The 17,199-nt window shown below is 47.9% G+C and overlaps 1 protein-coding gene across 6 annotated transcripts in view; it reads left to right on the plus strand.

Annotated features, from left to right (window-relative positions):
• Nadk (NAD kinase) overlaps positions 1–13,238 on the plus strand; it is a 28,621-nt gene extending 15,383 nt beyond the window's left edge. For 5 of the 6 annotated variants that reach the window (NM_138671.3, XM_006538662.4, XM_006538663.4 and 2 more), the window contains 10 exons: positions 1,548–1,631; positions 6,374–6,503; positions 7,389–7,497; positions 7,601–7,686; positions 8,966–9,068; positions 9,594–9,733; positions 9,922–10,021; positions 10,098–10,255; positions 10,847–10,929; positions 11,565–13,238. In NM_138671.3, coding sequence (NP_619612.2) covers positions 1,548–1,631; positions 6,374–6,503; positions 7,389–7,497; positions 7,601–7,686; positions 8,966–9,068; positions 9,594–9,733; positions 9,922–10,021; positions 10,098–10,255; positions 10,847–10,929; positions 11,565–11,712 — 1,141 coding nt within the window. In that variant the 3' untranslated portion in view covers positions 11,713–13,238. The remainder of the gene's footprint in view (positions 1–1,547; positions 1,632–6,373; positions 6,504–7,388; positions 7,498–7,600; positions 7,687–8,965; positions 9,069–9,593; positions 9,734–9,921; positions 10,022–10,097; positions 10,256–10,846; positions 10,930–11,564) is intronic. The other variant, XM_006538665.3, reaches the window with a different exon arrangement.
• The last annotated feature ends 3,961 nt before the right edge of the window (positions 13,239–17,199 follow it).

Genomic DNA, 17,199 nt, shown 5'->3' on the forward strand with positions numbered 1-17,199 from the left:
ATCACACCTGTGAAATGTGATGGTGAGGAGTCACTTTAAAGTCAGGCAGGCAGTCTCTCCCGTGAGGATGAGTGATCTCACAGAGCACCCATTTAGTGGTAGAGGGACGAGTGGCTGCTGCAGTTGTTTGTAGAAAGCTCTATGTGAGATGGCTGCAGCAGAGGCTAGGTGGCCAGCACCTTTGCCCTGGGTACACAGCTGATCACGGTGGCCTCCGGTGCCTATGCCTCACCACTATGTTTGTGCCTTGCCGACTTAGGACATAATTGCCTGAGTTTCTGGTTTCTGTGGGGATGTTGGACCTGTGAAAGTAGCCATAAGTCAGAGCAGCTTCTGCAGCTGGTGGCTGATGTCCTGGAGCAATGAGTGTACAAGCAAGTTTGCCTGTGCAACTATCCTTCGAGGAGGACAGAGGGTGGCCGGTGCTGACTCTTATTTCCTGCAAGCCCTAAGTTCTCTTCCTAGTTCCTTTAAGTTCCTACATGAGTTGATATTTGTGATGTTCTGTATAACCTTTTAAAGGCTATGTAGACAACCCAGGCTTAGTGAGTGATTCACACTTGTAATCTTAAAAGGCTGAGGCAGGGGGATCACAAGTTGAAGGCCAGTCTGGGCCATATTGGGAGGTCTGTTATAAAAAAGGAAGAAAAAAGGGAAAGCTTTATGTAAAACTCTAACACTTCTCTAGCTCAGAAAGGCCTGCAGCAATCAGGTTTCTCTCCAGTTGTCAGCTGGCCAGGCTGGCCGGGCTCCATGACCCTGGACACTGCCTGCTCCCCCAGAGGCAGGGCAATCTTTCATCTGCGTCATCAGCATTGGAAGATTTTGTGGATTTGGAGACAGGCAGCTGAAGGGAAGCAAGTTTGAAGGCTACTCTACTAACTCAGTGTTCTCTCTGGGCTAAGAGGAGTTAGTGAAGCCCCAGAGCCCTGAGTGAGTGTCCCAAGATGAACAACCACAATGCTGTCTTGGTCTTTGCCCTGATCGCCCAGAAGCATAGAGAGCCTGGCTGCTGCTGTCCCTCGTCAGGGCAGGCTGCAGTGAACCTTTGTTTGGATGCTCAACTGGCTGGGTCACTTTTTAGGAGGGAAGGCTGGGTTGCTCAATTGGTATCTGTGTTGTCACACATGTGCTCCAGAGAAAATATTTCTGCTAGAATGTTCATCTAGATTATTGAGGGTGGTGCCAGGTTTTGACTCCCGATTATAGCCCACAGACCTGCTGAGAGGTGCTGCCTTGGGTCCTGGCTCATGCCAGGCCAGTGTTTTCCTGGCTCTTACTAGACTTGTGCCTCCTCTGATTTAGGATCAGTGTCCACGGGAACCTGTCCAGGTCAGTTTTCATGCCTCGGTACTGTCCCAGGGAACCTGGGCAAGCGTGAGCTCCAGCGCAGCATCCCAGACCAGGGCAGGATCTGCTGCCCCGCGTGTGAATGCTGTGGATGATGGAGCTATTGTCACTTGGGTTTCTTGGAGTCTGACAGGGGCATGTCTGTTTTGCTTACTGTCCCCTTCTACTTTGACACCAGTCTCCGCTGTGCTCCACAGGAGGACCCGCTCTCTCCATGGACCGTGCCCAGTGACAACATTTGGACCAAAGGCCTGCGTGCTGCAGAACCCGCAGACCATCATGTGAGTTTACCAGAATTGAGGGGAAGGGGTGTTCCTTGGGAGTTTTATGGGGTTGCCCTGTGCAGGGTTCTGAGTTGTTTCAGAAGCCAACTGTGTTCATAGATCCTAAGTGGAGACTTTTAGCTGGTGGTTTCTCCCATGGCTTCCAGAGGCAGGGGGCAAATTTCTGTTTTGGTACACACCTATACTTTGGCACTCGGTCTGAGGCAGGAGACTCTCGAGTCTGAGCCAGCTTGAGCTGTTAGTAAGATATCAGCCGAGAGTCAGACCCTGTCTGAAAACCAAAAACACATAAACCAGGGAGAAAGAGAAGCAGTGGTGAGCTAAGGGCTGTGGCCACGTGGGACCGGGTCCCCTGACTGTGACCATCTGCACAGGTTAAATAGGATCAGTGGGACTTGCTTGGTGTTCTGTGTCTTTCCTTCTTTTAAAGATGTATGTATGTATGTATGTATGTATGTATGTATGTTTGTACTTACATACGTATGTACATACATATGTATGTATGTGTATGAGCACACTATGTGCATGTATGCTTGCGTAAGAGAACAGGGTATCAAATCCCACTGTAGATGGTTGTGAGCCTGTAGAAATACAAATTTTCTTTGTTTTTTAACCTGATTTTACTTGCTTGAAAGATTCTTCTTTTTGTTCATTTGTTTGTTTGAACCGTGGGTTTGCCATGCTAGAGATGGGACCAAGACTTGCCTCTGACAGGCATGCATTCTCCTACTGGCCACATCCCATCCTATGTGTTCCTCACAATCCTGTCGCTGGCTAGGACAACGCCCTGGAACACAAGCTCCCTGAGACCTTAGCAGTTAGTGTATCTTCCTGGGTTACACCTGATCATTATCTCTGTCAGCCCAAATTCTGGTTAGCATTGGATATTTCCAAAGAATAAATGTTTTCCCTCTGCACCACCTTTTTCTGGCCTGGATTAGAGACCTGACCCAAGGCTATGTATGACCCTCTCAGCAGTGGTCCTCATCCTCCCTTATGCTGCGACCCTTTAATACACTTCCTCATGTTGTGGGGACCCCCAACCATAGAGTTATTTCATTCCTACTTCATAACTGTAATTTTCCTAGTATTACAAATTACAGTGTAGATATCTCATGGGTAGGATATCTGATATACAGCCCCCAAAGTGGTCACAACCCTGGTTGAAGCCCCCTGCTCCAAGCTTCCTCTTGGAGGAGACCGCATCCTTGCTTTTCTGCCACCTGCAGGCCATCCAAGGAACTGCTCTTAAAAGGAACCTTGGCTGCAGGGTTGGTGTAAATCCCAGTAATGGTTTACACCCTTAGGGATGCAGGGATGCTAGTATTAGTGCTTTTGAGGAAAATTGTCCAAGGCCTACAAGTTCACAGAGCAGAGTTGTGAGTTATTGCTGCTGCTGCTGCTGTTGCTGCTAAATGTATATCATTGGAAGCAACGGTTCTTGACATGTTGTATCTTGACATGTTGTATCTTGACATGTTGTATACTCTCTTATCCATGCATCCAGCAATCATAATTACACCAACCCCAAGCCTTCTGCTAATATCCACTGTGTCATTGTCTGTCCCACGTGTGGCCCTCCCTAGCTCCCCATCACCCAGAGTTCTAGGCACTCCCCTGCTTCCTGTCCCTGGTCTGGTGCCCATATGCATGCCCACCACCTCCCAGTATCCTAGTGGTCCCCTGTATTTTCCAACCACCAGCTGCTTGCAGCCCCTTCCTGCACAGCTTAGCTTTGTCACTTACCTAACGCCTCTACAGCAGCCAGTTTTTGCTTGTTTATTTTATTTCTAAAGATTTATTTAGGGGGCTGGTGAGATGGCTCAGTGGGTAAGAGCACCCGACTGCTCTTCCGAAGGTCCAGAGTTCAAATCCCAGCAACCACATGGTGGCTCACAACCATCTGTAATGAGATCTGACTCCCTCTTCTGGTGTGTCTGAAGACAGTTGCAGTGTACTTACATATAATAAATAAATAAATCTTTTTGTAAAAAGATTTATTTATTATATGTAAATACACTGTATTATATTTTTGGCTCCCTGGAACTGGAGTTGCAGGCAATTGTAACTCCAGATTTTACCAGATATGGGTGTTGGGAACTAAATCAAGAGCAGTGTAAACCCCACCTCCTTTTTTCCTTTTTTCCTTTTTTTTTTTTTTTGTTTGTTTTAAGTCATAGTTTCTTTAGGTAGTCTGGCTCTCCTAGAACTCAATTTGTTTGTTAGATCAGTCTGGTCTCACACTCAGAGATTCAACTGTCTTTGCCTCCCAAGGCTGGGGGAGTAGTATGCACTCCTAGTCGCTGAGCTATCTCTCCAGCCCCCCACAGCCAGTTTTTACTTAGATATCAGTTATTTAGGCCAGGACACAAAATGCCTGCAGGCCGTTCTCTGAGACCAGAAAGTGCAAGTGAGAGAACTTTAGGACTATGGGTTAATGTCTAGACAGGCACCTTTCTCTGCTCTGCCTGGGACCATTTGTTCTAGGCTCTGAGGTACAGCTCTGTCACCTGCATCTCTGTATACCTCTATATGTCAGTGTAACACCTATGTTATAAAAATGAGGGCCTTATGGGGCATTGGTGGCGCACGCCTTTAATCCCAGCACTTGGGAGGCAGAGGCAGGATTTCTGAGTTCGAGGCCAGCCTGGTCTAGAGTAAGTTCCAGGACAGCCAGGGCTACACAATGAAACCCTGTCTCAAAAAAATAAATAAATAAATAAAAAATAAAAAAGAGGGCTTTATACGTTTGCCAAGTATCAAGTATCAAGTATTCCCGAGGCAGCATGGAGGACTTAGGAGGAGTTTTCGTTTCCTCATTACTTTGAGACTGTGTTTTCCTTACGGGGATGCCAACCTCTGTTGTATGGCACAGTGGCCATGCATCCTTGGCTGGCACAGCAGATCACTCAGAGCTGGTTCTGACAGGCCATGAGCCTGTCAGCTCCACATGGCACCTGAATCCCAGACTTCCTGGAATGGTCACCATTCCTCTGTAGATGACACAACAGGAAGTTGAGCTGGTTTGTGGTCACAGGGAGGCCTTGGCCTGCATATAATAATGCTGGTGACACATGCTGAACCCTGCTGAGCTTTGGGGCTGAAAGAGTCTTGGGCTGGGCCTGCCTGAGGCAGTCATAACCCACACATGGGCAGGATAGGCTGGCTGCTGGACACAGGGTGTGGGCTTGGAGCTCTGTAGTGGGGCAGAGGTCTATGATCCACCCACATTCTCTGGAACCCGGAGTCTGGTAAGTTTAGGGAGTGATCTCCTTTCACCTGCAGCCCTTTCACCTGCCGGTGGCCTGCGACCGCCTCCCTGTGGGCGGGCCTGCCTTTTCCATGCTCCTGGTTCTCAGCGGCCTGGGCACTGCCTGGCCTGGGCACTGCCCTGCCAGGGCTGCTAGGCAGGTGGTCCTGGCCCTTCTTTAGGAGCAGGGAGCTGAGACTGGCCCTCTTTGCTCTTAATAGTTAACCTTGTGTTTTTTCATTTTTAAACCAGATGATGAGGCAGAAGGGCCATGTAGTCAGAAGGGAGTCTATGTTTTTGTTTATTTGATTTCATAGTTTAGAGAACACTGCTATAGGACCTTGACAAGTCTTCGACATTTTGCTTTCAGTTTTGAGGATACAAAAATTAAACTCAGTGTAATACACAGCTAGGAGCATGGTGGCCAGACAGGGCTGTGTGTGTGTGTGGTGAGGGAACACTGCAATGCTGGGGATGTGCCTGCTGTCTCCTAGAAGGTGGAGGCTCAGAGAGGCAGCGATGAGCGGCCTCTCCCCTCCCAGAAATGCCAGTAACAGGTGAGTGCTTTGACCACTAGTGGCCTCTGAGGCTTTCAGTACTTTGTGTCATAATTTTGAAGGTTGGTTGTGGGTTCTCACAGACTGCTAGAACACATTTCATAATTGGGGAAATTGTGTTGGACTTCAGAAATGAAGATTTACTAGGCCAGGCATGGTACCAGGTCATGCCTTTAATCTCAACACTCAGGAGGGAAAACAGGTAGATCTCTATGAATTTGAGGCTAACTTGGTCTGTATAATACGTTCCAAGCCAGTCGAGGCCACATACTAAGTACCTCTTTCAAAAAATTAATAATAATTATTAATTTTAATTATTATTAGTTTAACTAATACTTATATTGATTTTAATTAATAAATAAGACTCAGCTAAGTTTATACAGTAGCATAAAGAGGTAGGCCATACACCCTCCAGGTAGGTTCATCAAAGGAAACACATGTTCTGAAGGGTCCTGGGACTGGAAATGGTCCATAGTAGACCCAGGACAGAGTCTTGAATCCAGCTGTTCTAGGTTCTATGAGGAACAGATGTCCTCTATAGGCTGACAGGTAGCCTAGGATTTCCTCTCTGTTGCTTTATGCCATCTCTGTCCCCACCATAATACATGTGATCTGGCCCATGAAGATGATTATAGGTACAGTTGGCAAGCAGGGTGCCCAAGAGGATATGGCCAAAGTCTTGCAGACAGTGGCTGGGCAGGGTGGGTCTTCAAGGTCTACTGGCAGCTAAGGACAGTTGCTCTAGAACCATTGTGTTCCTGGTATGTGGCTGCAGGTTGGCTGACAGCTATCCCTGATGGCAGCCAGTGCTGACGGTGTACATATAGTTGGCAATGTAGTTCTCCTTTTTTCTGGTTTGTGGCTATTTTTATTTTTCCAAATTCCTCAAGGAAAAGACAACTGCTGGTATGAGCTCTTTTCTCTCCCCAAAGGCACATCCAGGACCCTGCAAGTCAACGGTTGACATGGAACAAGTCTCCCAAGAGTGTGCTTGTCATCAAAAAGATCCGAGATGCCAGCTTACTGCAGCCCTTCAAAGAGCTCTGCATATACCTCATGGAGGTAAGGCAAGCAGGATCTGGTCCAGGCTTGGGTTGATGCATCCTACTCTGGCATTGGGAAGAGACTTGGCCAGGGTGGCAGAGCCAAGAACTCAACAGGCCTTTTACTTAGATGTCTGAAGCATCCTAAAAGATACTTAGCAGCCTGTAGTGCTGGGGGGCTCAGAAACCCCTGATGGAGGAGCCCTGTACTGTGTCACGTGTTCATGAGGACATTGCCCTCCTGACCTCAGACCCTCCAACACACTACCTCCTGAGTCTTGTTGCAGCACTTAACCCTCACCTCAATCCCTTTGATGCTGCTAATAGCACATCTCCCTTGTCTGGGTAAGTTTTAAGAAAGAGAGGTTTGTTTTAGCCTGTGATTTTGAAGATGCAAAGTCCAGGTGCCACATCTGATGATGGCCATCTTCCCTGCAGAGCCCCAAGGCATAGGACAGCATTTGTCAAGAGATAGTGTGTTCTCAAATATGTGTACAGATATCTTCTGGCTTTTCCTTCTTTCTGTAAAGCCACAAGAACGCAGTGGTGTGGCTCTACCCTGATGGCTTTACTCCTAGTCACCCCCCCAGAGGTGCCACCTCTGGAAATCTAAGGCTAAAAATTGCACCTCAAAGTCCTGTGGCCCTTCAGTATATGACTTCAGCTCCCTCAAAACCCAGAGCCACTGGGCTTAGAAGAGCCTGTTTGGGAAAAAGCCTCTATGATACCCTGAGTAGCAGTGTTCTTGACTGCAGTGCGATGACCTGAGAAATGGAAATGACTTGCTAGCCAAGAAAACGTCTTTTTTCACACCTTCCCAAAGTGGAAAAGCCAGCATGACCTGGACTGCACTGGTGAGGGCCTGATGGGCTGGCAGGGGCTCCCATGCATTCTCTGCTTGCAGGAAAACAACATGATCGTGTATGTGGAAAAGAAAGTTCTGGAAGACCCTGCTATAGTGAGTGATGAAAACTTTGGACCAGTGAAGAAGAAGTTCTGCACGTTCCGTGAAGGTGACTTGAGCCCCTCAGGTGGCAGAAGCCATTAGCACTCTGCCTCTTGGTATCTTTAGGGTTTGTGTGACAACAGTTCCCACATTCTGTGTTTGTCTTCTAGACTATGATGACATTTCCAACCAGATAGACTTCATCATATGCCTTGGAGGAGATGGCACCTTGCTCTATGCCTCCTCACTTTTCCAGGTAAGGCTATGTTTTAGGGTGTTGTATTTTGGGGTACAGTGTGAGGAGGTGCTTTCTGTGTAAGTATCCCTACCTTCATCACGCAGCTTCATACCAGGAAGCCACAAGCTCCTTAGTGTTCTATTCTTACTCAAAGGCAGCATCTTCACAGAGATCACCTGAGACCATCAGGGACACGGATTCTTACATTACGATGCTTAACGATAGCAAGAGACAGCGATGAAGTAGCACCGAAAATAATGTTAAAGGGCTGCAGAAGCCAGGCGGTGGTGGCGCACGCCTTTAATCCCAGCACTTGGGAGGCAGAGGCAGGCAGATCTCTGAGTTTGAGGCCAGCCGGGTCTACAGAGTGAGTTCCAGGACAGCCAGGGCTATACAGAGAAACCCTGTCTCAAAAAAACAAAAAAATTAAAAGTGGGGTGGTGGGCTGCAGCTTTAAGAAGGTTGAGAGCCACTGATCTAAGGAGATGGAGATTTTTTTCAGTCCAATTATTAGCAGTAGAGCAGGTTTGCAGATAAGGCAAGTGACTGGTCTCCTGGGTGAGAAGAGATGAGTGGGCGCCCCTGTCAGTGTCAGGGGTGGCTGAGGAGGGAGAAAGTGGGAAGACCCCTCCTGACCTAGCACTACAGACGTAGCCTAGAAACCAAAGCTGCAGGCAGGTAAGGACAGCAAGGGGACCTTGGGCCTCACCCACAGTAAGGCAGGACCTAACCTGTGGTATGCTAGAACATGGGCATGGTGCTGCAGGGAGTGGGGTGGAGGTGGACAGTACCCTCTGGTCTGGTGAGATGCCAGGGCAGAGCCCATCTTAGCTGTGTGGAACTGGGGATGGGAGAGGAGTTTGGGGTTTTGGCAAGATGCCACACCTGCTTTGCTGCAGAAGTTTCTGTCCAAGGACTATAGGCAACTTGTACTTTAAACCTTAGTTTTATGCTCAGCCCCATTTGTATTTAGATGGGGCCTAAACCATCCCCAACTTTCCAAGTCTGCCTACCTTCTAGCCTTATGGGCATGGTCGCCCCAGTCATAGCCTTGTATCTGGTACTGGCCAGATCTTTGCTGTGTGACCAGTAAACTGGTCGGGTCCTCTTGATTTTGTTTCTTTTTTGGCCCTTCCCACCCTTTTCTCACTGCTTTGGAAGGTGGCCTGCTTGCCCTGCTCTGGCTCTTCTAACTCTTGCTTGGCTCATGCCCACCCATCCCCAAGATGTACAACTATTGACAGTTTGGTAGTTCCTGGGTAGTCCAGCAATACCACCTGGTCTCAATCACCCACAGGGCAGTGTGCCTCCTGTCATGGCCTTCCACCTTGGATCCCTGGGCTTTCTGACCCCCTTCAACTTTGAGAACTTCCAATCCCAAGTGAATCAGGTGATAGAGGGTAAGTTGGAGCATCCTGGATCTCCCCTAACAGCTCCTACTTGATGAGATGGTTGTTGTTGCTGTGGGGTTTATTTTGTTTTTCAGTTTTATGTGTATGGGTATTCTGCCTACAATATGTCTGTGCACTCACTGTGTGCCTGGTGCCCATGGAGGTGTGTGGTCCACTGGGACTGGACTTACAGATGGTTGTTACCCAACAGATGAGAACTAGGGATTGAGACTGGGTCTTCTTTAAAAGCAGGCAGCGTTCTTTAACCCTGAGTCATGTCTCTGCCCCTGGTTTTGGGTTTTGTTTGTTTGTTTGTTTAATTTTTTTTATTTAATGATGCAGTTTCAAGATTTGGGAATTTCTAAATTTCAGATGTTTCAAACATTCCGTACTAAAGTGGGAGTCCAGCAGCGCATGGGCTGCTCAGGGTGGCTTTGATGAAAGGCACTGATGGTCACTGACTTAGAAAGGGAAGGGTCTCAGCTTCCTTGGAGGTGGCCCCGGCCTCCCTGAGCTGGACCCTGCTGACCGCAGGGAATGCCGCTGTCATCCTGAGGAGCCGGCTGAAGGTCAGGGTGGTGAAAGAGCCCAGAGACAAGAAGACAGCCATCCACAACGGCCTCAGTGAAAATGGTCTGGACACAGAGGGCGGAAAACAGGCTATGCAATACCAGGTCTGTGGAAAGTTCCCAAGCTGCCTAACTTCAACTCCCAAGGAGGGGACCAGAGTGGGGTGAACTCGGGGCTGGAATCCCTGACACCAGGATGAGAAACTTGTGGTGAGCCTTCAGAGCTTCTGATAGCAACCCTAGCCATGACCTCGCTCCCTGAGTGCAGTGCCACGGCCTTCCTTTCCCTCCAGGTCTTAAATGAAGTGGTGATCGACAGAGGCCCCTCCTCATATCTGTCCAACGTGGATGTCTACCTGGATGGACACCTTATCACTACTGTGCAGGGCGATGGTAAGGCCATGTTGCAGTTAGGGACCCAAGAACCCCACATGGGCCCAAAATGATGCCTACACCCTGTCCCTGCCAGGAGTGATCGTGTCCACCCCGACGGGCAGCACAGCATATGCAGCTGCAGCCGGGGCCTCCATGGTCCACCCCAACGTGCCGGCCATCATGGTTACACCCATCTGCCCCCACTCGCTGTCATTCCGGCCTATCGTGGTCCCTGCAGGGGTCGAGCTGAAGGTCAGAGCAGTCCCTCTCTGTCTCCTCTGATCTGTGAGTCTTTTGACCCTAGGCTAGCAGAACACAGTTGTTACTACCTTAGCACCTGCCATCTCCAAAGTCTCCCTCCCAGAACCCTCACATGTGAGCCCCACCTGTTAGTGTACCTAGAACCTAAAGCAGACGGGCTCTGCATCTGTCCATGGTCTCTGACGGCACAGAGAGCTGGCCAGCCCTCTGTGCAGGACTCTTGAGTTGCAAGAGATGGAGACGGTCCCCATTAGGAGGGCATGGCATAAGTGTCTTCGTGTAAGCAAAGACTCCTGATTGGTCTGATCCTCAAAGCCTCTGACCTGATCTCCGGCAGACTTCCCAGTGCCCACCATCAACTTCATTTTTCTCTAACCTCCCTCCATCCCAGGCCACTTAGGCTAGTTAACTAGTTACTAGTGTAAGTTCTAGTGACCATATGTATGGGAGGTTTCAACTATTCTTAGAACACCAAAATGAGGCTAAAGTTGTATCGTGCAGGAACTCTGAAGGGCCCAGAGTGTCCTGGGAACACACCCTTCCAGCCTGGAGCCCACTTCTGTTCCTGCTCCACCCCTTTAGATTATGCTGTCACCGGAAGCCAGGAACACGGCATGGGTGTCTTTTGATGGACGGAAGAGACAGGAAATCCGCCATGGAGACAGGTTTGGAACTGCAAGGCAGGGCATGGCTGAGTCCATGTCTTCCCTCAGGTGGAATTAGTCACTAGTGGGTGGCCTGTTACAAAAGCATGGTCATGTACAGATGCAGTAGGCTTGCAGCAAGGCCCTGTTCCTAGGTTCTTGTTATACACACAAAGATAGGACTGGTCTCAGCCTGGATGTAGGGTGCGTCACCTCCAGTAAGGCTGTGGTGCTGCCTGTTGAACCTGCTGTATCTAAAGGGGAAAGGTCTACGGCTGGCCGCGAGCCCACCACTGCACAGCCTCAGAAACAGCCAAACGCACCTATTCAGGCTAGACCCCGCATCTTCGTGGATGTGTGGGTGTGCTGTTATCCAGCTAAGTGCGGTCTACCACAAGACCTAGGATGGCCAGCAGAGCTGCTTGTGTCTTTGCCTGGTTTTCCACCAATCCCCACCCTGCCTCACCTCTGGAAGAAGTTGCCTCGGTCCCTTGGAGTCAGAGACCTGGAGTCTGGCCATCCTTTTAAGGATCCAAAGTAGCTGCTTGCATTTAGACAAAGCGAGGCCCTGGGAGAGAGCTTTGGCATAGGGAGAGCATTTTGTTACTTGGAAAGGCACTTTGTTTACCCAAACAAATTTCTCTTTCCCACCAAAGCATCAGCATTACCACCTCCTGCTACCCGCTGCCCTCCATCTGTGTGTGCGACCCTGTGAGTGACTGGTTCGAGAGCCTTGCCCAGTGTCTGCACTGGAATGTTCGAAAGAAGCAAGCTCACTTTCCAGAGGATGAGGAGGACAGCTAGACTACATTTCCCAGCTTCCAACCTGCGCAGACCCTCAAGCTCTTGGGGGCCTTCCTTCTCTTGCTCTCCTGCTGGCCTTCTGGCTGACCTAGCCTTGACAAACCACATGGCTGTCCAGGCATCTATGTCCTGCCTGCCTTGCTGGGAGAGCTTGGGTCTGCCTTTTGCAGAACAGATCAGCTTTTTAATGTTTTTAAAACCTCTTTTTCATTTCTAAAAAAGCAAAATGAGAACTGGGCTGGGTGTCCTACATCTCTCCCATGGGCCCCCGTATCCCCCTGAGATTCCCAGGTCAGGAATTCCCATAAATCAGTCTGTTGAAATTCTGAGGGGGTCAGAATGAATTGATCTTCCTTTTGATACTGAAATAAATGTCTCAGCCAGAAATCTTCTTTTAACTGCAGTGCTTTTCCACAGGGCCTGTACCTTTCCCCCTGGCAGCTTTGCTATGGGTGGGCAAGGCAAGCTTGCTTTTTGTGTTTCTGGAGATGGCTAGGTCCCTCTCAGTCTGGCCCCCAGACCTCTGACTCCTTCCAGAGCAGACAGAGGCAACACTTGGCACAGCCATCCAACAACCTCACATTCCTCACACAACAGGGCAGCAGCCCCTGGGGACAGTTTCAATCCTGTATACACTTTTTAGAGGTTATTTTAAACTTTCTGAAGTGATTATGTACATATTTTCTTGTACACACTTTGTGAAGATTTAGAGGGGACTGCCTGTTGTCCAGTGTTTACATTGTGTCCAGGACAGGGCTCTGTGCTTCCACTCCTCCCTTACACAGTGGCCACAAGGGTTTTGAGACCAGCTCACTATTGACATCAGGCTCGTGGGCCCGCTCTCCTTCCATAAGAATCTTAGGTTTGATTCCATCTGAACAGCAGCCATATGGAGCCTGTGTGCGAGATGCATGGAGCCATGTAATGCAAGTAACATTAGCACGTGAGTGCCACACAGGCCGTGAGTGCCACACACGCCCTAGAGCCTTTGTGGAGTCAGTGGTCAGCCACGTCGTCTCAGCTCGCTAGCTACTTTCAGTTTTGTCCTCACCTCTTGCAGCAGGAGTCGGAAGGAAGGACTGCCTGTCCTTTGACTGGCTTTTGTCTCCTGCTTCTAGGAAAGGTTTGTCAGTCAGCTGCTGTAGAACCAAACCCACTGAGCTTTCCTACCTGTTAAAGTCAGGACCTACTGAGCACCCATGGAGCCCTAAGTGGTCTGGGTTCAGTGCTGTTATCATGGTGACTCGTCCCCACGGTCTGTGCTGTTCATCTGTGACTGAGCACAGCAGGCCTCTGCTATGATCCAGAGGAGAGCAGGGTCTGAAGTGTGTGCCACGCATCTCAAAAGCAAGTGTTGACAAATCTAGAAGCAGCTGCCACCAGACTGATCTAGAACACATGGAGTTTTCACGTAAATTCTTAATGTTTCATATTGTTAATATCTTAAAATTTTGTTAATTGTTAATGAAGGCCTTATTACTATTTTCAGATTCTTTCAATAAATAAACTTGTTTAAAAAAAATTGAGTTAAGTAACAGCTTTCTTCTGGCTCAACTCCAGGGTATCTCCAGAGGTCACCTTATCTACAAGAGATACTGTTACCCTGATTGATAGCACCATGGCCCTGGCGTGGGCACCTGGCTCACTCTTAACGAAATATAGTATGGTATCGTAAGAGTCGGGGGCACAGTCACCTCTGCAAAGAGGTCACATGTAGTGCCCAAAGCTGGTATAGACTGGTGACTACCAAGGCCAAAGACTCTGAGAGGCTTGGCAGCCTCTCAGGGGAGTGTCCTCAAGTCAGTCTGTACTGTCATCAGGAAGATCCTGAGACCAAAGTGGAAGTCCCAAGAGTCCCATTGCTGCAAGGGGGTGAGGAAAGCCATTTGTCCCTCACCCTTCATTCATTCAACTAGGTCAAGCGGTATCTGTAAGCCAGGCAAATTTCTTCCAGCCCCTAGAAGCCTGATGGTGTAGGCACTGGCACACCAGCCTCCTGCCTGTGTGTCAAGAGCCTGTTGAGTGCTACAAATGTACACAAACTGAAGGAAACCACGAAACCACTATGGTGCTTGCTTCTATGCATCCCTCACCCTGCCCTGTCTACATCCCAGCAAAGCTCTCAAGACAAACACAGCTCTGGGCTGGATAAAGCCAGCCAGTGGCCCTTATAAGCCCAGGCCCCAGGCGGTCATTGCCTGCTCTGTTTGTACTTTTTACCTCCCTACCTCACTGCCATTAGCACTCTCCCTGGGACTGCTAATCACAGATTTAGTCAGAAGGCTTCTGGAAGCCACTGACATGGCAATAATGGCTATTGTTTGCTAGATCATACCCAGTACCTGGGGCTTTAGTTTGTGAAGGGAAATGTCTCTCCTACCCAGGTGCCAGCATCCCTGGACCAAAAGCTGCTCGTTGTGGGTGAAGCTTCACTTCCCAGCACTTATAACTGCCTCCTTGTTCAGAGCCTGAATCCCTTCCATGGCCTAGGAGTTAGACCCAGCACTGCCCTAAGGCTCTAAGCCAGAGAGGATGGCTTAATCATTAGGAGTGTTAGAGACCTGCTCCCAAGGCCATCCAAAGACTGTTGACATTAGAGCCTTGACCTTGCCTTCAGGAGGCAAAGATAGAAGAGGAGAGAGGGAGGATTTAGAGAGGGATCCCACCAGCCCTTTTAGACGTTGCTAGAGGACTAAGCATGGTGTCTAAGCAGCACTCAGTGAGGTTCCAGGCTATACCACTGCCTGCCCAGACCCTATGTTGGATTTGTCCCTCCCAGCTCCTTAAGCCCCTTCATCACCAGCAGCAGCCCTTCCATTACATTATGTTCCAGAAAGACCCAAAGTGAAGAAAGTCTATAAACAGAAAATAAAAGACTCTGTCTAAAACAACAAAAGCCAGGTGTGGTGCACACCTTTAATATCATCACTCGAGCGGCATGGGCAGGAAAGCAGACAGCTATACTGGCACAAAGACACACTTATGAAGATGACGGGGTGTGGTGGCATATGCCTTTAGGTCCAGGCACAGAGAGGGGCGAGGGGAGTGTCAGAGGCAGGCCAAACACTGAGTGGGAAGCTATCCTAGTCTACAAAGTGAATTCCAGGACAGCCAGGGCTGCCTTGACTTTCAAATACTGAGGTGGGGCACAGAAGCTGATGGCTTTTGGCAGTTGACTCCTGCTGATAGCAAAAGGGGATTAATTAGTAAAAGAAACTTAACTACTTGGGCTCTTTACTCACTGGAGCTTGGGACTCAATAACTCTTCATGAGCCAGTAAGAAAGAAAAGGATAGGGCTAGAGAGATGGCTCAGCGGTTAAGAGCACTGACTGCTCTTCCTGAGGTCCTCAGTTCAATTCCCAGCCACCATATGGTGGCTCACAACCATCTGTAATGGGATCTGATGCACTTTTCTGATGTGTCTGAAGACAGCTACAGTGTGTTTGTACTTATATATAGTAAACAAATCTTTAAAAAAAAAAAAGAAAAGGACAGAGGAAAAAGTAATGTGTGCACGCACACACACACCCACACACACACACACACACACATTCTGCTGGGCTGGAACACCAGTTTCACTTCACATGTACACATGCATATATGTACACATACACATATACCAACATATATTTGTACATATGTACATATAGACAGACATATATACATACTGCACAGACAGACATATATACACATACAGTCAGCAGATATATATATATATATATATATATATATATATATATATATATATATATATATATATATATATATACATACAGACATATATACAGACATACATACATACATACACATATACACATTTGGTAGATGGAGGAAAGCCCCAGCAGCCACACTTTGTTTTTTCTCTCAGTCTTTTATAGCTTCTTCGACAAAAAAGTTCTTTATAAAATTACCTCACAGATAAAATGTTACATAAAGGGAGTTACAACATAATGTAGATTATAAATTCAAAGTAATGTATCTTTCTATAAGCTTATTGTAAGTTCAAAACAATAGTTTCACATGGCCTTCCCTTATCCTTCTGGACACCTGTGGCCTCATCCTTGGACCGGACCTAGAATGAATGTCTTGATCATTAATTGTACCAAGCATAATTTTCTTTTTTTCTTTTTTTTTGGGGGGGTGGTGGGGATGGGAGACAGGGTTTCTCTGTATATCAGTGGAACTCACACTGTAGACCAGGCTGGCCAAGAACTCAGAAATCCGCCTGCCTCTGCCTCCTAAGTGCTGGGATTAAAGGTATGCGCCACCACACCCGGCCCGTAATTTTCTTCTAGTGCAAGTAGTTTGTGACACAGAGCTCTATTTGCAGCTTTTTAATTCTACAGGGGGCTTAAAATTACTTGAATCAACTCAGGAATTCTTTAAAATCACTATCAGGAATTATGAAATTACTAGTTTATGTAATCAGCATTATTACATGAAAGTACATTTTCATAATGATCTGCAGGAAGTTTGCCCAATGGGGCTGGCTGATAGCCAAGAATCATTAGGCTATGTAATAGTGGTAAGAAGGGCATATCAGCATCGAGAAGCAGTCCTGAGACAAAGTCTCTGGGGTCCATGCCTCTCAGAGCACAGCCACTGTAGCCAGGCAAACCAGTGGTGAACACCAGAAAACTCAGTTGCTTGCCATAGCCTTTCCTACACAGCTCTTGCCAGTTACACACAGAAATCCAGTCTCAAAAAAACAAAACAAGAACAACAAAAAACGTATGAAGATAAGAGTGAGACAAAAACACACAAGGATATATGGAAAACTCAGAGAAATACAGATATACAGAGACAATGGAGATACAAAGAGACGGGAAGAATCAGACAGACCAATATATGGAGACCAAGAGACATGAAGACAGACTCAGAGAGAGATACACAGTAAGATTACAAAAGAAAAGACATAAACACATGAGAGAGAGAGAGAGAGAGAGAGAGAGAGAGAGAGAGAGAATTTGAATCCAAAAATTCAAAACAACCTAAGCAGTCACAATTGTTGAGCAAAGCAAGATCTTTATTTGAATTGGGCAGCAAAAACTGTCCAGTCTAAGCTGGGCGGTGGTGGCACATGACTTTAGCACTTGGGCAGCAGAGGCAGGTGGATTTCTGAGTTCAAGGCCAGCCTGGTCTACAAAGTGAGTTCCAGGACAGCCAGGACTATACAGAGAAACCCTGTCTCGAAAAACCCAAAAAACAACAACAACAACAAAAACCCCGTCCAGTCAGAACAACAGAATAGCCAAATCGCCCCGGGAGCCGACGTGTCATTGAACATCCAACTTTAAGTATTTAAGCAGAAGATAACAAACATTTATTCTACTCGGGCTGCTATTGATCAGTTGGGGCTGCAGAGCAGACTCCAGAGCTGAGCTGCCATTCTGAGCCAGAATTTGTTTTTTAAGATTTATTCATTTGTTTGGACACACCAGAAGAAGGCATCTGATTACACTACAGATGGTTCTGAGCCACTGTGT

This window comes from Mus musculus, chromosome 4, assembly GCF_000001635.26.
Source record: "Mus musculus strain C57BL/6J chromosome 4, GRCm38.p6 C57BL/6J".
NCBI lineage: Eukaryota > Metazoa > Chordata > Mammalia > Rodentia > Muridae > Mus > Mus musculus.